The sequence below is a fragment of the Gekko japonicus genome, unplaced genomic scaffold (genome assembly GCF_001447785.1).
Source record: "Gekko japonicus isolate JY-2015 unplaced genomic scaffold, Gekko_japonicus_V1.1 scaffold270, whole genome shotgun sequence".
NCBI classification, from domain to species: domain Eukaryota; kingdom Metazoa; phylum Chordata; class Lepidosauria; order Squamata; family Gekkonidae; genus Gekko; species Gekko japonicus.
This window is the reverse complement of record NW_015170282.1, coordinates 439,212-459,307: the sequence shown is the minus strand read 5'-3', so window position 1 is coordinate 459,307 and position 20,096 is coordinate 439,212. Positions and strand designations below refer to the sequence as shown.

The window sequence follows — 20,096 nt, the reverse complement described above, 5'->3', positions numbered from 1 at the left end:
CTGCTTTTCTCTACCTTAAGGAGTCTCAAAAGCCGCTTACGATTGCCTTCCCATCCTCTCCCCACAACAAGCACCTTGTGAGGCAGGTGGGGTTGAGAGAGTTCTGTGAGAACTGGGACTGGCCCAAGGTCACCCAGCAGGTTTCGTGTGGAGGAGGAGTGGGGATTCAAACCCAGATTGTTCAGATTAAGGGACAACATGTTGGGATGCGCAGAATGCTGGCTAGCACGTCAGTGCCCAAAGTGAGTTAGAGTACCCAAAGAAGACTGGAGTCCACAGCTTAGGTGCAAACACACAGTGAATTTATTCACACCCAGCTTCACCAATATACAGTTCTCAGTGTCAAAGTGCTCCACTGCAACCAATTCAAGTGAGAGAAAAAGTACACTGTACACCCTTTACATATATACATCCATCAGCCAATCAGCACACAGCTGATGCAATCCTGGTGTAATACTTCAGTGCCAAGCTGGACTGCTTCAAACCGGTTAGAGCCAGCCTCTTTTGCAGCTTCTAGCTGTTACTCACTCTGACACTAGATCAAACTCATCTAGGCCAGCCTTACCTATAACATGTGAATCACAACACAACAAAGGTTTACCTGGGTTGGAGTGGTATGCCAAAAAAAATAAAAAATCTTCACCTGCTGGCAGAAGACAATGACCAAGGGAGACAGACAAATCTCCCTGGGGAGAGAGTTTCAGATTTTTGGTGCCACAACTGAGAACGACCTTTCTTGGGATGCCATGCCCTTACCCTCAGCTGGTGGGGGCACTGAAAGCGATGTCTCTGGAGATGACCATTGTCAGCTAAGACAGCTGTAGTTAGGCTTACCAGGTGGTCTTGTTTTAACTGGGCAGCCCCCAAAAGCAGACAGGGTCCCTTGAAGGAAAAAAAGTGGTGTGACCGTATTGGTGAACTTCAAGTCAAGTCCATCGGCAAGAACATCTGCAATACCGTGTCATGTCATAAAAAAAGATAAGCACATAATATGTTTCAAAAGAGTTCCTGGAGAATAAAGGTAAAGGTAAAGGTTCCCTTGCTCGAAAGCCAGTCGAGTCCGACTCTAGGGATGCGGTGCTCATCTCCGTTTCAAAGCCGAAGAGCCAGCGCTGTCCGAAGACGTTTCCGTGGTCATGTGGCCGGCATGACTAAACACCAAGGCGCACGGAACGCTGTTACCTTCCCACCGAAGTGGCACCTATTTATCTACTTGCAATTTCTTGCTTTCGAACTGCTAGGTTGGCAGGAGCTGGAACTAGAGACGGGAGCTCACTCCGTCATGCGGCACACTCGGGTCTCGAACTGCTGAACTACCGACCTTCCACAGCCTGCAGTTCAGCGTCTTAACCCCTTGAGCAGCACTGCGGGGTCTCCTGGAGAGTAAGGCCACGTAATACACCGGAAACTGAGATGTTCCACGTGATCACTACTCAGATCACTTCCTGGTTAGCTTGGTAGCCTACAAGCTGTGCAGGCCTAGTATTAGCTTGTGGGAGTGATGTTTGGGTATTTCTTTTTCTAAGCAAAAACTTAGTTTCAGTCCTCTTGGCTGTTGATAAATCAGTCAGTATCCTCCTCACTTTTGTTTTGGTATAGATAGGAGCCCTTGCGGTCGGTGTCCCTTCTGATGACGCAAATCCTTACGATGGTGAGCTGACATTCCTGGGAAGGGTGTTGGCACAGTTACCCGTAGACCAGCACCTTGGCAAACTCATAGTCCTTGGCAATGTCTTTGGGTGTCTGGAAGAATGTCTCATAATAGGTAAGCGAGCTGACAGGTTTGGGAGCAAGTGGAATTAACCTGTCTGCCTATTGGCCATAATGCCTAGTTAGGTTGATGGGTTTTGTTTTGTTGCCAGAATATCCAAAGAACACAGTTGCAAGGTTATAAATAACAAAGACAAGGCCGTATTTTCAGTCTGAAGACTGACAGCATGGAGAGTACAGAAGGGTATGAATATTTGGCCAGAGGTGGGGGGATACTGGCGTACCTTACAGGGCTGTTTTAAACATGATCTATTTGAAGTGCTATAAATGCTTAAATATGTTATATATGTTCTCTTACCGCTGGGATGCTCTGACCTAGATAGCTCACCTGATCTTATCAGCTCACGGGAGCTAAGCAGGGTTGACTCTGGATAGCCTTTAGATAGGAGACCACCAAGGAATACCAGGGTCTCTATGCAGAGGCCTGCAGGGCCTGCAAGACGGAGCTCTTCCGCCAGGCTTATGAGTAGGAGCCGCCACGGCCACTTACACCACCGCGCCTTTTTAGAGAGAGACCACTGGGGGGATTGAGCAACATCTTTCCATCACCCCAGCCAGTAAGAGGTGAGAGGTGTGAGGGGGAGTTGGTGTGAGGGAGTGGTGATGCGGTGGATGTTTCTTCAGGTTCATAAGGGAGGCACACATCAAAATGGCTCCTAGACATGTCCTTTACTATCTCCCACAATGTGAGAAGTTAAATAACCTAATAACCTAATAAAGGAAACCAATTTGGGTTATATTTCCATTGTGGGTGGGAGTGTGGCTAAGCTGGGCATCCCTGATGGATTAAAGTACCCTGGTCCTGCTCCTACATTTAAGAACATAAGAACATAAGAGACGCCAATGTTGGATCAGGCCAAAGGCCCATCCAGTCCAACACTCTGTGTCACACAGTGGCCAGAAATACCAGTGCCATCAGGAGGTCCAGCAGTGGGGCCAGGACATTAGAAGCCCTCCCACTGTTGACCCCCCCCAAGCACCAAGAAGACAGAGCATCACTTGCCCCAGAGCCCCTAGCTATACCTTGTGGCTAATAGCCACTGATGGACCTCTGCTCCATATGCTTATCTAATTCCCTTTTGAAGCCGTCCATGCTTGTAGCACCCACCACTTCCTGTGGCAGTGAATTCCATGTGTTAATCACTCTTTGGGTGAAGAAGTACTTCCTTTTATCCGTTCTAACCCGACCGCTCTGCAGTTTCATGGAGTGCCCACGAGTTCTTGTATTGTGAGAAAGGGAGAAAAGTACCTCTTTCTTTACCTGCTCTTTCCCATGCATAATCTTATAAACCTCGATCATGTCACCCCTCAGTCGTCTTTTCTCCAAGCTAAAGAGCCCTAAGCGCTTTAACCTTTCCTCATAGGGAAAGTGTTCCAACCCTTTTATCATTCGAGTTGCCCTTTTCTGCACTTTTTCCAAAGCTATAATATCCTTTTTAAGGTGTGGTGCCCAGAACTGCACACAGTATTCCAAATGAGGTCTCACCATTGATTTATATAGGGGCATTATTATATTGGCTGATCTGTTTTCAATACCCTTCCTAATAATCCCCAGCATAGCATTGGCCTTCTTTATTGCAGTCACACACTGTCTCGACATTTTCAGTGAGTTATCCACTACAACTCCAAGATCTCTCTCTTGCTCAGTCTCTGCCAGTTCAGACCCCATCAATGTGTATTTATATTTAGGATTTTTGGCTCCAATGTGCATCACCTTGCACTTGGCCACATTGAACCCCATTTGCCATGTTGACGCCCACTCGCCCATCCTTGACAGATCCCCTTGGAGTGCCTCACAATCCTCACTGGTTTTCACCACCCTGAACAACTTTGTATCATCCGCAAATTTAGCCACTTCACTGCTTACTCCCATCTCCAAATCATTAATGAACAAGTTAAAAAGCAGTGGACCAAGTACTGATCCCTGCGGTACCCCACTGCTTACCACCCTCCACTGAGAAAATTGCCCACCTACACTCACTCTCTGTTTTCTATGAACTAGCCAGTTTTTGATCCATAAAAGGACTTGTCCTTCTATCCCATGATTTTTGAGCTTACTTAGGAGCCTTTGATGAGGAACTTTATCAAAAGCTTTCTGGAAGTCAAGGTAAATAATATCTATTGGATCCCCCTTGTCCACATGTTTGTTCACCCCCTCAAAGAACACTAACAGGTTAGTGAGACAAGATCTTCCCTTACAGAAACCGTGCTGAGTCTGCCTCAATAGGTTTTGTTCATCTATGTGCCTACTAATTCTTTCCTTAATAATGGTTTCCACCAATTTACCCGGTATCGACGTCAGACTGACTGGCCTGTAATTTCCCGGATCTCCTCTGGAACCCTTTTTAAAGATGGGAGTGACATTAGCTACCTTCCAATCCTCAGGAATGGAGGCAGATTTTAAGGAAAGATTACATATCTTTGTCAGGAGATCTACAAGTTCACATTTGAGTTCTTTCAGAACTCTCGGATGTATGCCATCTGGGCCTGGTGATTTTTCAGTTTTTAAGTTGTCTATCAGTTTTAGGACCTCCTCTCTCGTCACCTCAATCTGACTCAGGTCTTTCAACACCCCTCCTGAAATCAGTGGTTCTGGAGTGGGCAAGCACTTCTCATCTTCCACAGTGAAGACGGAGGCAAAAAATGCATTTAGCTTCTCAGCCATTTCCCTATCATCCTTCAATACTCCTTTTACCCCTTGGTCGTCCAAGGGCCCCACTGCCTCCCTGGCTGGTTTCCTGTTTCTAATGTATTTGAAGAAAGTTTTATTGTTGGTTTTTACGTTTTTTGCTATATGCTCCTCATATTCCCTTTTTGCCTGCCTGACCTCAGACTTGCATTTTATTTGCCATAGCCTGTGCTCCGTTTTATCAGCCTCACTGTGACTAGCTTTCCACTGCTTAAAGGAATTCTTTTTACTTTTTACAGCCTCCATTACTCTGTTTGTTAACCATGCAGGCTTTTTCCTATACCTGTTTGTGCCTTTCCTAACCTGCGGAATATATATTTTTTGTTTCCACCGCCACCAGTGCTGGAATAATAGTAGGTAAATTATAGCAAAACTTTCAACATATCCATTGCTATATATGAGTATGCATGTAGATTAGGGGAAAGTTCTGTGGTTCATTGCGAGTGACATCACAGACTCTGTCCAATATGCACTGAGACGTCTTCATGGGCACCTTCCATACAATATCTACAGTTGTAGTAAACAGCATATCGGTTGCAGGGGAAACGGTGCATTTTCTCAGCAATGCAATATTTTGAGTGCTGTCCCCACTTTCTGGGAAGAAACATGGGATGATGCTGAAGAGCTAATGGCCAACTACTGTAGGGTTTATTCTGTGACAGTTTTTTTCATCCAAATAAGTTATTTTTTCAGGGTTCTTCCTTGATTATTTGTCCCATAATTTACACTAAAAATAATACTATTTGTTTCTCTGATAACTTACGTGATTAGCTATTGTCTGATTAATATCTGTAAGTGGATCTGGGTCTCTTTTGTGAGGGGAAAACAAAATCCATAAGTTCAGAACTAAACTTCCATTTCTCTTTTGCAGCTGCAGCCCTTTCCTTCAACAACTTCTTTGCGATACCTTTCAGACAACACCTTGATGGATACAGGTAGTTTTTCTCAGGTTGTCCCCTGGTTAAAGAGTGTTGGGAAAGTTGGCAAAATAGTTAAATATTCAGAGATTGCAATGGATCTTTGCCTCACTGGAGAGGAGGCATTTTCTTCTATGTAAAAATCTTTATTTCTAAGGGAAGGGTTCACAGGAAATCTACAAAACAACAAAGACACCTAAGACTACATCTTTACACTTTGACCACATGGTCTACAACAATGGAGATTCTTCTTCTTCTTGACCCCTAGAAGGAAATCACCTGAATGCATTAACCAGTGATTGTTAGTAAATAGGCTTCAGTTTCCCGGGCTCTCTTCCCATTGGCTCTGTGCCAGGTTCCCTTCCAGGTCAGTCTAAACAATAGCACACAGGGTAAACACACATTAACCCTATAATGACTGAATTTTAGACCTTGCAATACACACATTTCCAACAAAGAGAATGGATTATTCCCATGAATTGACTAAATGCGCACATGAATAAAAGCAGTGGTTCTGAAGGCAGTGGCATACTTTGTATATTGCAGTGGCTATGATCTTAGAAGAGGTATCCCCACTTGTTTGAGAAAGAAGGGGAATACCTCTTCTTACTGGCACCCCTTCAGGTTCTTTTTTTAAAATACTTGTTGTCTATCACATCTGATCCCGACCTTCCCTCCAAGGATCTCAGGGTTGTATACATCTTTCTCTTTCCTCCACTTTTTCCTCACAACAACCTCCTGAGGTAGGTTAGGCTAAGAGAGGAATGAAGGGGGTATGTCTGTCTTTCCAGTGTTAACCAGTTTTTTAAAATGATGTTTACATCTATATTACGTACACGTATTTTTAATGATGTTTACATATATATGCCCTGAGTTGGATAGCCCAGGCTAGCCCAATCCCCTCAGAGCTTGATAGCTAAGCGAGGTTGGGCCTGGTTAGTACTTGGAGACCACCAAGGAAGACCCGTGTTGCTACACAGAGGCAGGCAATGGCAAACTACCTCTGAATGTCTCTTGCCCTGAAAACCCTACGGGGTTGCCATAAATCAGCTGCGACTTAACAGCATCTTTCCACTACCACAGCTTTATACATACTTATGTCTGCCTGGTAAGGATTCACTACACATATCTGATGAAGTGGGCTCTAGTGCACAAAAGTTTATGCTTGGATAAAATCTTGTTTGTCGTTACCACCACAAGACTCCTGTTTATTTTGCCAGCCAAAGTCTAACACTGCTGCCCCTCCGAAATTAAATAGGCCAGGGTCACCTAGTGTGCTTTGATTTGCAGTTTTTAAAAAACCTTTTGCCCAATTAACCATGGGGGGTAGCTCTAATGTTTTACGTTTAGAGAACGTACAACTAGGAACAGCACCAATCTCTCTTTTTTTTTAAAGACCCCCGAGGGGGATTTTTTTATTTTTTATAATAGTACATAAACTACAAAGAAAAAAAGGGAAGGGGAGCTACAACTAAGGAGAAAGAAAAGTAACTCACACTAAACTAAAAACTCAAGAGTAGGAGGTCATTACCCTGTCAGACTGCAGTTAGTAATGGGGGGGGGGAGAAATCTGTTAATAAACAATATACTTTGTGAGATCCTGTCTTTCTAAGCTTATGTGTTAGTTTATTACTTGTTATGAGAAGATTTCCAGAGCACCAATCTCTTCCTTTCTCCTTGCTGCCTGCCACCAAGGTTGATTCTTTTTTTCTTTGACGGAATTTTTAAAAAAATATTATTTATTTATTATTTGTATTTATAGCCCGTCCATCCTGCAAGCGGGCTCAGGGTGGGTAACACCATAAAAACAGTACAATAAATATGATTAAAATTAAACAAGTTAGAAAATTTAAGCAATAATAAATATTAAAACTCAATCACACTTCTGACTGTCACTGGTTGTACAGTTCTTTAGCATATTATTTGGATTAATAGATGGATAGGTGACAGCCACCTCAGGGAGGCCATATAGAGACGTCTGCTGCCTCAACCAAAGGCCTGGCAGAACAGCTCCATCTAACAGGCCCTGCGGAATTGAAGATCCCGCAGGGCCCTAATCTCGACTGGGAGCATGTTCCACCAGTCAGGGGCCAGGGCAGAAAAGGCCCTGAGCAAGACGGGACATCCTTTGGGCCAGGGACAATCAGGAGATGTTGACCCATCGAGCGTAGCACTCTTCGGGGTGTATATGGGAAGAGCCGGTCCCCCAGATATGTGGGTCCCAGGCCGTATAAGGCTTTGAAGGCAATTACCAGCACCTTGAAGCGAATCCGGAAGTCAACTGGCAACCAATGCAGTTGGCGAAGCACCTGCTGGATGTGAGCCCACATTGGAAACGTGACTTGTCTTGCTTGTGTTTTTATAACATGCCTGATACCCTACCCTACCCTTTCATTTTTTATTTGTATTTTGGAAAGCAGTGTGTTAGCAAATACTTAAAAGCAATAACATTTTTAAACAGCAGCTATGTAACACCCCTACCTTTTTAAAAATCTCTTGTGACAAATTTATCGATTTGCAGGAATAAGCTGCATTTTTCTGGGAACAGCAAGAGCGATTGCATTGCGCTCGTCATGGCATTTAAGGTAATCTCACCCCTCCACCCTCCCCACCTCTAGCAGGGATGCCAGGGAAAGTTAAGCAAGCCTCAGGGTTTTCACATTGTATTGCCATCTGGCTGATAATGTGGGAGGGTTTTACGGTTACTGCAGACTGTGGCAGATAGTTGCTACTATTTAAATAGCACTGGGGTGGGGTGGGGGAGAGATAGAGAGAGAGAGATGGGCAAGAGGATCTATGGGGGCAGGGGGGCAAACCAGGACAGGAGGAAAGACTGCATTTGTAAGGGCAGCATGTGTGCAAGACTGAATTGGGAGACTGGCTTTTATAGAGAGGCTTGTTTGTAACAATCCTGCGCTGCTGTGTTCCCTGCACTTTAGAGTCTCTGATTCCAAGTACAAATTACTGTGCATATCTCAAATTTCCTCCTCTCTCTGTTAATTTCAGGAGTGGCAGGAAAGCAGGCAAAAAGGAAAGCTCAGGCATCCCAAGGTTAGCTCTACTTTGCGGTTTAGGGCTCAGTGTGGCCTATTCAATTGCGAGACCAGAAAGTTGATTTTGCTGTGGTGATTCTCTCCCCCCCCCCCCACCTTCTTCCTCCGCCAGGGTTGGTGTTTGTTTTTTTTTAAGTTAAAGGTAGGAAGAAAGGCTCCATCTTTCCAATTAGGCTCTTCATTATGACGCCTGGACTGTCCTGTAAGATGGAGTGCCCACATGAGATTTCCTCCATGTAGTGGTCTCTGGGCAAAGATGATCTTATGGCCAGGGGCAGGGAGAATCTCTGCAGTAATGGAAGGAACAGTGGCACACCATGATTGGCTTGCTTGTTTCCCGATGCCCCCTTTTGTCGGAATTCTGGAACGCTTCTAGTAGTGGTGGAGGCACATGAATCCAAGTTCTCGGGTGGACCCCGGAAGGGCTCTCTGGAGGGAGGGTCACTATAGGTGTCGGCAGGTGCCATGGTGCCCACAGGAGTTTGGTATAGTGGTTAAGTGCGTGGACTCTAATCTGGGAGAACCGGGTTTGATTCCCCACTCCTCCACTTGCAGCTACTGGGTGACCTTGGGCAAGCCATAGTTCTGGCACAGCCGTTCTTGAAAAAAGAGCAGTTTCTGTCAGAGCTCTCTCAGCCCCACCTACCTCACAGGGTGTCTGTTGTGGGGAGGGGAAGGGAAAGGAGTTTGTAAGCTGCCCTGAGACTCTGAGTGAAGGGCGGGGTATCAATCCAATTTCTTCTCTTCTTCTTCTTCTTCTGTTGTGAATTACAAGAAGCATGGTTTTTAATAATTGCCAAATTTTTTCCAGGATGAACTTGATTGGGGCCGTTCCAAGTATATTCATATAAAACGAATTAGAGAGGTAAGCTCAACAGGTGTCTTGGCTCTCCCCCCACCCCCAGCTCTGTTCCCCTCCCCTCTCTCCCTATGTCTCACACAACGGACTTAGGGCAACTCCTCGTGGTTTTAGAAAGGAGAAGTGAACAGAGGAGGTTTGTCATTGGTTCCCTCTGTGTAGCACCCCTGGACTTCCCATCCAAGTACTAACCAGGGCTGACCCTGCTTAGTTTTTGAGATCGGACAAGACTGGATAACCTGGGCCAGGGATAGATCTATATCTGTATCTATATATAAAATCTGCAGATCAGGTCAGGGATTTCTTATATAAAACACACAAAAAAGCTCTCCCATTAGAACGCCGCCTAACCTAGCAAACAGGAAGTTGCTTAAATGCCCAAACTGCTTATTTATTCAGATATTTATATCCCACTTTCCCCTGTGACTCGAGGCGGCTTATTCATATTGTTATATATTAATATTATTCATATTAATCATATTGAAAAGCATAATAGGGGTGTGCCAAAAAATTGTTTTTTCCTAGCTCAATTATAGCCTATGGGGATGTGGGTGGTGCAGAAAGCGTCAACGTTCCTGGTAGCCGTTATGGTGGCACTCCTAGCTGCACCCACCACCCGGCACCATCAGGAAAAGGGGATTTAGGCAGTTTGGGCAGAAGAATGATGCATAGGTAGGTGGGCGGGCAAGAGGGGAGCTAGTAGTGGGCATGGGGGGACATGGGCACTTTCTGCCCAGGGCACCCCTCTCCGGAACTGGGCCTGACTACCGGTAAATACAGAGTGCTTTGTCCTTTTTTTCTTTAACCAAGCAATCTTTCATATGTGTATTTTTGGTAGCCTGCAAAATTATGGATAACATTAGAGTGAAAACTTCTTTTAGGTGGCTGAACTGTACGAGGAGTTGAAAAAGAGAGTCAGCGAATTCAACATGCATGTTAACCCGCAACCCCCTGCCATGGATCGTGACTATGTGTATAAGCAGCGCTTCATTTTGCAGGTATAGGATGCACTTAGATGTACAAAGTGCAACTTATTTATTTATTTATTTTATTGAATTTCTACCCTGCCCTCCCAGCCAAGGCCAGCTAATGTCTCCTAAAGATCTGTGAGACTTTACGATTTTTTTAAAAAATGCTCCTCTGGGTAGCTTTTGTGTTAATCTAAGGAGCTGCGGTGGCTCAAGTGGTTAAGACGCTGAACTGCAGGCTGTGGAAGGTCAGTAGTTCAGCAGTTCGAGACCCGAGTGTGCCGCATGACGGAGCGAGCTCCCATCTCTAGTTCCAGCTCCTGCCAACCTAGCAGTTTGAAAGCAAGAAATTGCAAGTAGATAAATAGGTACCACTTCGGTGGGAAGGTAACAGCGTTCCATGCGCCTTGGCATTTAGTCATGCCGGCCACATGACCACAGAAACGTCTTTGGACAGCGCTGGCTCTTCGGCTTTGAAACGGAGATGAGCACCGCAACCCTAGAGTCGGATTCAACTGGCTTTCGAGCAAGGGAAACCTTCACCTTTACTAATGAGCATTCAGTGTCCGTGTAGTTTTGTAATTAAGAGTACAAGAAGCTGAAAATGTTGTCTTTTGTTTTTATCCTGGGTATCCGCAGTTGTCTTTTGTTTTTATCCTGGGTATCCGCAGAGCCCCATCACAATTACCAGAGAAATAAGGAAGAGCACAATATCATTTCAGTCAGTGTTGCTTTACTGTGGGCCAGCGGTCCAGGGGGATACATTTTTTGTGCAGGGCACCTAAGAGAACCACAAAACGTCAGGAGAAGCTAGTTTGGGATCATTTGGTTGATGTGATATTTATTTAATTGATTTCTACACTGTCTTCCTGTTTAGAAGAATCCCTTTGTGTGGCTTAGGTGAGATAATAAAAACGCAGACAAATTGGTTTGCTTTTTCCGCCTGCTCTGATTCCCAATCACACGTACATCCCCACAGTGGAGAAAATGGGTTTCTAAGAGAGAATTGTGACTCCTGCCGTTTGTCTTCTCTGATTCCTCAGGTCGTAATGGCTGGTGCTTTCTACCCAAATTACTTTGCTTTGGGGCAAAATGATGAAGAAATTGCTGCAAGGGAGCTGTCAGGCAAGGATCCCAAAACAACAGTTATGGTAGGTTAATTTCGTTCAAGCAGCCCAGTTTGCACGTGGTAACCACTGCCATAGCTTGCACTTTTTTGTGCTTCAGGGCCAAGATACATGATATACCTAACATGAGCAGGAAAGACTTGTCTCACAGTCTGTCGCGCAGTGTGCGTCACCGGGTCAGCTCTCAGCTTAAGATCAAAATAGCACTCTGCTTCCACTTCAGTAAACCACACTCACACAGTTCTTGTGGTTAACTATATACAGTGATTTATTTTCATATATACAGCTCTCTCCGTCAAAGTGCTCCGCCATACGCTCATACAAGAAGAAGGAATATACTGTACAGACTACATACACTTATATACACTGACCACCCAATCAGCTTACTGCTGAGTCACTGTGAGACAGCTCAGCTTAGCTCCAGTCAGAACCGGTTTGTGCTGGTTCTCCAGACTGTCAGACATCTGTCAAATAGATTGGCATGATCACACATACTGAAGCCTTATGACATTCAACAAGACTGTGGCTTAGTGGTTTGAACTGGAGCGCGGTAATAAAAAGTTTGGATGGCAGGGTCATAGGCAGGATTTTCCATTTTGTGGGGCAAATCTGTTTCTTGGGGGGTACCCATTATGCTTATACTTAAAAATAATAAATAACTGGAGCCTGAGAAGGACAGGGTTTGGAGAGGGGAAGGACTTCAATGCCACAGGATGTACCTGGAGATCAGGTGTAATACCAGAGGATCTCCAGCCGACTTCACCTGATAGAATTTGAAAGATATGCTGTCTTAGATAGGTTATTATGTTTGCCGCAAGGGTTCTGATGGGACCCTAGACAATGCTGCTATCTTAAGAGCTTTTGTGCCCACAAAGAAAAATTATTGCCCCTTATGTCGTTTATATAAACATCACGATCCTTGAAAAAGATTAATTTAAAACAGGTAAATGACTAGAGTCCCGTGGGACTAGTAATAGTGTTACTGACAAGGGGCTGTCTGAATGTAAACCTGCACTCGATGTATTGTTTGGGTGAAACATTTTTTTCTATGTATTGTTTGGGTGAAATATATTTTTGATAATATTTGATACCAATATTTAGACAGTATTGAAAAATATCAAAAGAAAAAGAATAAAGCATAAAATTAGTTGCTGTAGATTTTCCGGGTTGTGTGGCCATGGTCTTGGCATTGTAGAACCTGACGTTTCGCCAGTAATTGTGACTGGCATCCTCAGGGTTATAAACACAGAAAGATGGAGTACTCTCTGTGTCAAAGTGAGAAGAAAATGGTAGGCAGGTAATTTATATCTACTCCAGAAGGTGGAAACAATCCATATACAAAAGAACCTCCTCAGGAAAGTTCCTCCAGTAGCATGTTCATAGCCCGGGGAACTCCTACAAGATAATGACTCAGCCCTACCCCACCTTCTGGAGTAGATATAAATTACCTGCCTACCATTTTCTTCTCACTTTGACACAGAGAGTACTCCATCTTTCTGTGTTTATAACCCTGAGGATGCCAGTCACAATTACTGGCGAAACGTCAGGTTCTACAATGCCAAGACCATGGCCACACAACCCGGAAAATCTACAGCAACTAATTTTATGCTTTATTCTTTTTCTTTTGATATTTTTCAATACTGTCTAAATATTGGTATCAAATATTATCAAAAATATATTTCACCCAAACAATACATAGAAAAAAATGTTTCACCCAAACAATACATCGAGTGCAGGTTTACATTCAGACAGCCCCTTGTCAGTAACACTATTACTAGTCCCACGGGACTCTAGTCATTTACCTGTTTTAAATTAATCTTTTTCAAGGATCGTGATGTTTATATAAACGACATAAGGGGCAATAATTTTTCTTTGTGGGCACAAAAGCTCTTAAGATAGCAGCATTGTCTAGGGTCCCATCAGAACCCTTGCGGCAAACATAATAACCTATCTAAGACAGCATATCTTTCAAATTCTATCAGGTGAAGTCGGCTGGAGATCCTCTGGTATTACACCTGATCTCCAGGTACATCCTGTGGCATTGAAGTCCTTCCCCTCTCCAAACCCTGTCCTTCTCAGGCTCCAGTTATTTATTATTTTTAAGTATAAGCATAATGGGTACCCCCCAAGAAACAGATTTGCCCCACAAAATGGAAAATCCTGCCTATGACCCTGCCATCCAAACTTTTTATTACCGCGCTCCAGTGTCAATTAAATGGTGAAGTTCTAAGGCTGTGTATATATTGACATGCTCAGATATTGATGTGCTTTGAAATACCAACGCTGTACCTATATTTTTGTTTTAAACAGTTAAAGAGCATGCCCTCCTATGGCTTTCTCTACTATAAACAACTGCAGTCACTGTTTAGACAGTGTGGCCAAGTTAAAACCATTTCCTATGATGGAGCCAAGTAAGTCAACTTTTATAGTCTTCTAAGATTGACTGAACATGAATATGTGGTGTTCATATTTGGCGGCTTACTGGTTTTAGAGTGCTGGCATGTATATTAAAGTTGAAGATTAGTGACACTTCTGGGCTGTTTTATAATGAAATAAATAGAAGAAATGTTTTACGTCAGCCACCTTCAATTCTCTGTGGGGTACTTAGAAGTGTATTAATAAGTAGATAAAGTGGATAGTTGTAAACTGTTCTTTGCTTACAAATGCTGTGCGTCAGGTAGTAACAACATGAGGTTCTAAAGTGAAAAATCCCAAAATTTTCCCAGCTGCATTTTAATTTTGGAATTATGCTTGTTTCTAGAAGCATTATGGGGACTGTCACAATACTTTGTCACTTCTGATCACACATACCCCTCCCAAATTCTTCTTTTTAAACAGAGCTTTTATAGAGTTTTCCCGGAATCCAACAGAACGCTTTAAAACACTTCCTGCTGTGTACATGGCCCTGAAGATGGCACAACTGCGGAATCAATTTGAACTTAATGTACATTTGTCAGAAGAGATTGAAGAGAAAATGGACAGGGGATCAAGTATGATCGTGAGGGGCACACGGTATGGTATTACGTAGATGGGTTGGGTTCTGTAAAGAATGGGCAGTGATATATGATTCAGTTTTAGTTCTGTTTAGTGAAGTGTTCACAGCTGGGTGTTTGTGTGTTCCTAAAACAAGTCTGGATTTTGCAACCAGTATTGCAAATGAACCAAAATGTGCTTATAGCTCCTTAGTTTGCAGTGCTGGAGCCCCGCCCACTGAAAATCCTTTTCGGCCCACCATGTGGCTTTGGAGGCTTTGTCCATACCCCCTTTGAAGCCATTATAGTAATAAGGACTAGAAACATCTTTTTAAAAAATGAGAGAGCAGGGTGCTGAATTCACGAGAATATAAGCGAAACCAATGTTGGATCATGCCAATGGCCCATCCAGTCCAACACTCTGTCACACAGTGGCCAGAAATACCAGGTGCCATCAGGAGGTCCACCAGTGGGGCCAGGACACTAGAAGCCCTCCCACTGTTGCCACCCCCCAGCACCAAGAATACAGAGCATCAGTTGCCCCAGACCCAGAGTTCCTATCTATGCCTTGTGGCTAATAGCTACTGATGGACCTCTGCTCCATATGTTTATCCAATTCCCTCTTGAAGCCGTCCATGCTTGTAGCCGCCACCACCTCCTGTGTCAGTGAATTCCATGTGTTAATCACTCTTTGGGTGAAGACGTACTTCTTTTTATCTGTTTTAACCCGACTGCTCAACAATTTAATTGATTGCCCACAAGGTCTTGTATTGTATTGTATTCCACAGTGAGCACTGAATTTTTCTTAAATGGAATAGCACAGTACACCAGTGCCAAGACATTTTTTAAAAAGTATTCATTATTTGAATTATACTTCAAGTGAATGCAGTTAAACACAGGGTTGGTTTCTGTGAATGAGTTCCATACGTGCCAGATAGGGCTTTTCCACATTCACATTTTCCTCACCTGTGCGCTGCTGTTGCTCCCTGCATAAAAACCTGCAGGGGGATATGCGGGACATAACACAGTGTAATATTGAGTCAACCACTAGAGGGAGCAAAACTCAAGTGGAACAGGAACACCACAAAAGCAACAGGACCCCCCCCCCCCCCCAAGCAACAGAAACACATAAGTGAGGCAAATGAGAATGTGGAAAAGCTCATAGTCTCTGCTGCGGAGAACACTTCCTCTTCTGCTAGCAAAGGCCCATAGAAAAGAAGAGCAGAGGAAGCTTGCTTTGTGGTAGACAATGACTAGTTTGCGCAAAGATGTGAATGCTAAGAGAGTAATATGGATGCCTGGAACAAGGAAATCTCTCGGCAGTCCCCAGAACATGCTTTGTTGCTTTTCAAAATAGATTTACAAATAAAGTGGATGTACAAAATGAGAGAAAGCAAAAAACCCATGTAAACTCGCTACAACTTTTATGAAATGTATCAGTTAACTTTTTTAGAATTTATACCAGGCCTGTAGCCAGGATTTTTTAAATAGGGGGGGCTTTTTAAAAAGTCAGGTGGCACTGAAATTGGCGGCTTGGAGGCGCATGCGTGGCCTCCCCCCACTTCTCCCCCAAAGCATTTAAAGGGCTTGTAGTGCAGGCACGCGCGGCCTCCCCCGTGGCCTCCCTCCTTCTTCCTAAAAGTTGTGAGGCCTTGGGAGGAAGTCGGGGGGGGGGGTCCTCAGGAGGCCCGACCGTGGCTATGGGCCTGATTTATACCCTATTTTTCTCTCCAGCAGGGGGGTTGAAAACAGCTTACAATGTTCTTCACTTTGTCTCTACTTTATCCTCACAATAGCAACCCTGTGAGGTATGTTGGCTGAGAGAGAGTGACTGGCTTAAGGTCACCCAGCGAGCTTTCGTGGCAGATTAGGATTCAAACCTGGGTCTCCCAGATCCTAGTCCAGCATTCTAAGCACTACACGTCAGGCCGGCTCTCCCTATAAACACATTAGTTCACTGAAAAAAACCCTGTGATGTTCACATAGCAGGTGGAATAGAACATTGTACTTTGAATTACTTTGTGGTTCTTCCAGAAGTTAGTAAAGGGTTTTTCTCTCTCTCCAGTTGTTCACAAACGAAATTTTGGGGGGGTTTCTCTTCTACAGTGACCTAGTGGTGAACAGCTGTCTCCTGTAAACCACAGTCAGATGGATATCATGCTAGAATGCTTTTTAAGCCAAGTTGATTCCCCACTCCTCCTCCACGTGAAGATTGCTGGGTGACCCTTGGCCAGTCACAGTTCTCTCAGGACGCTCTCAGCCCCACCTACCTCACACGGTGCCTTTTGTGGGGAAAGGAAGGGAGGGCAATTGTAAGCCGCTTTGAGATTCCTTAAGGTAGAGAAAAGAGGGGTGTAAAAACCTTCTCTTCTTTATTGGAAAGAAACCTCCGTGCTGTTGGCTCACAGATTGCCTCTTGTGTTTCTGTTGTGTGGTTGCGCTTGTTTTTCTTTACTAGTGTGAAGGTGGATTTTCAGAAGCATACCGTGGCTCCCGTACAAAAGTTTTGCAGTACTTCAGAAAAATTGCAGACCATTACAAGCCTTGATTTGTCGATCAATGTCACAGAGGTAGGGATGTTTTTATACTAAAAACTATGCCACTAGTGGCAGTGGGGTCCTCTAAAAATAGGAGGTTTGGGCTTCAGCATTTGGGAATGGGTCGGTCCCCAGTCTGTTTCAGATAAAACTCTCTAGATCATTGATCACCAGCTTGGCGCCAGTGGGCCACCATTGTGCTCGCTGAGGTGTTTCCTGGCGCCCTCTAGCTTCTTCCCATAGATAATTATTTCCTAAACCAGGGGCCCCAACTTTTTTGAGCTTGCGGACACATTTGGGGTTCTGACACAGGGCGATGGGTGTAATCACAAAATGTCTGCCACAGGAGGTGGAGCCAGTCACAAAATGTCAGGGAGCCAAGTTACACATAATGAATAGTACCCCTTCTGCCTGACTCTTTAACAGGATCCCTTTTAATCTGCACAGCCAATCAGAAGCTCTGCTGAACAAAAGCCTCACCTAGCCCTACCCACTTTATAAAAGCTCTTGGCACGCACCAGGAAAATAGTTGACGGGCACCATGGTGCCCATAGGCACACCACGTTGAAAACCCCTGTCCTAAAGCAAAGAGCCCATTCTGGTTTTCCTCCACCTCCTTGGAGCAGAATGTCTTTCAGAAGACCACAGAAGTCATCAATCACCCTCTGGGTCCACCCATTCAGAAGTAGCTGCCTCCTGTCATGATGCGAGGCTAGGCAGGGGCAAGGTAGTCAGGATACAGTCCTGTCAGGTCCCCACAGCCACAACGAAGTACACACTTGTAGAAAGGTTTTACTTTAATTAAAGCTGAAGATGCATTGACAGGAACACTGTTAGGAATGACGAGGACTCAAAGAGCATGACAGGTTATAGTGCATTCAAACAAGCGAGGCCCAATTACGGGAGTTCCTGTGCACGCCATTAGGCCTGGGAGCAAACGGTACTATACAGCATAAACAGATATTCTTCCCACGGCACCTTCGTGAGATAACCCAAGCAACTATCCAGCAGCAAACCTCCTATGGCCTTGAGAGATACACGTTACTTTGATGAAGCAATTAAGTGCATAAACAGGAATGCATAGTAAAAACGAAAGTAGAAACAATTGGCAGGTTGCTGACAAGTCCAAGATCAAGAGCCAGTTAAGCAAGGTAGCTGGGAAACCAAGTCCAAGACACTAAGCAAAAGCGGGGTGGTCAAAGTACAGTCCAGAGTCAAGAGCCAGGCAAGCAAACCAACCGGGACATCAAGTTCAAATCACAAACCGTTAGAGTTGTCAGGGAGCCAGAGTCCAAAAGAGTCAAGCGCTAAGGAGTCAAAGGTTCAAGGTGCAGAGTCAAAGCGCAGTCGTTCAAGCCGAGGTTACAGGGCTGAGGGAATCCAGTCAGGAACAAGGAGTCAGGAACATGAGCGTGGAGGTGCAGAGCTTTCATCCAAAGAGACTAGTTGCTGGCACGATTTGTCAGCGTGAGTGCTAGAGTTAAATAGGCCATAAACCTGTCGGCAATTAGTGCGCCTTCAGCGAGTCCCAGCTCCTGCTAGTGCTCAAGGCTGAGTGAGCGTCTGCCACGCATGTGTGCCTCTCACTGCCTAGCTGCCATCTGCCGTCGGCGCTGTTCCCTTAAACGGGATACTGGTGGAGGCGAATCAGGAGGAGAACTGTCCGGGCGTGCTTCTGCCTCAGCTGTAGCTTCTGGAAGCTCAGCCCTGTCACGTGCAGGCGTTACCGGCATCGCGAGCTCATCCCCAGCAGCACTTAGATCCTCTGCTGGTAAAAGGCTCTCTGTGCAGAGTACAGAGCCCCTCTCTAGTGCAGGCATGAGTGAGTGGCAGAGGGACACTTTGGGCACAGTCTGCTTTCTTAGAAAGAAAAAGGACTTTATTCACTACTGCACAGTTTAATCATCTAGTGCGGGGTCCTCAACAGAAGAAGAGAGAAGAGAAGAGATTGGATTTATACCCCGCCCTTCACTCGGAGTCTCAGAGCAGCTTACAAACTCCTTTCCCTTCCCCTCCTCACAACAGGTGGGGCCGAGAGAGCTCTTTGCAGAACTGTCCTTGAGAGTACAGCTCTGAGAGAACTATGGCTTGCCCAAGATCATCCAGCAGCTGCAAGTGGAGGAGTGGGGATTCAAACCCAGTTTTCCCAGATTAGAGTCCGCGCACTTAACCACTACCCCAAACACCTGTGGGAGCTATGGCACCTGCCGACACCTTTCCTGCTGCCTGTCAAGTGTTTTTAAGAAAGTGGGTGGGGCCAGACGAGGCTTTTGCCCAGCAAAGCTTCTGATTGGCCACTGGAGATTTGACTGGCTGTGCCACCACAGCACAAGGATCTCCCGTGTGACTGAAGGGAAGCTTCAGCAGCCGTTTGTGGATACCACACCACACCACTGCAGATCTCAGAAAGGAAAGGAAGCACTTTGACGGGGTCTAACTTTAGAGTCGCAGTCATCACGTCAGCATCCCTCCTGGAGGGGAGATGGGAACAAGCACTGGACAAGCTTCAACTCTGTGAACAGTATGTCCAGATCTTCGTACCCTTCCTGCCCTAGTTTACTCAGCCCCGAGTTTGGGAGTTGATGAGGCCCACTCCTTCCCCCATGTATTTATTTATTTCCCATATTTGTATCCCACCCGTCCCGCAAGCGGGTTCAGGGCGGGTCACATCATCTTAAGTAATACAGTAAAATTTAAAACACAATAAAGGATTTACATTATAAACATTTAAAATCAGTAGTTACAGCTGCCAGTGGAAATTCCGACCCATGTATTGTATGTATAAACATCCAATATATGCAAATAATGTTTAATGAAAATATATATATTGTGTGTAATGTGTTAAATAAGCATAATCATATTATAGGTATCTACATGCATTATATAGGCAGTCAGATACATAATCTGATTACAGATTACGTTGCACAGAAACTAGCTACTTAGGTGGGAGAATAGTTGGACTGTTCCCTTTATATTCCTTTGTTACTTTGATTATGTATCTGATCGCCTATATGTGAATGTAAATACCAATAATATGATTATACTTATTTAACACATTACACACAATATATCTATTTTTATTAAACATTATTTGCGTATATTGGATGTTTATATATGGTGTTATATGTAGTTATATGCAGTCCCTTGGACTGCAAGAAGATCAAATCAGTCAATCCTAAAAGTAATCAACCCTGACTGTTCCCT

The 20,096-nt window shown here is 44.6% G+C and overlaps 1 protein-coding gene across 1 annotated transcript in view; it reads left to right on the top strand.

Annotated features, from left to right (window-relative positions):
- Nucleotides 1-20,096, top strand: part of TDRD9 (tudor domain containing 9) — a 172,677-nt gene that overhangs the window by 121,616 nt on the left and 30,965 nt on the right. The window contains 10 exon segments of the mRNA XM_015417791.1: nucleotides 1,600-1,765; nucleotides 5,331-5,394; nucleotides 7,898-7,961; nucleotides 8,383-8,427; nucleotides 9,241-9,294; nucleotides 10,170-10,286; nucleotides 11,300-11,407; nucleotides 13,694-13,794; nucleotides 14,222-14,395; nucleotides 16,814-16,925. Of these exon segments, the coding sequence (XP_015273277.1) occupies nucleotides 1,600-1,765; nucleotides 5,331-5,394; nucleotides 7,898-7,961; nucleotides 8,383-8,427; nucleotides 9,241-9,294; nucleotides 10,170-10,286; nucleotides 11,300-11,407; nucleotides 13,694-13,794; nucleotides 14,222-14,395; nucleotides 16,814-16,925 (1,005 nt within the window).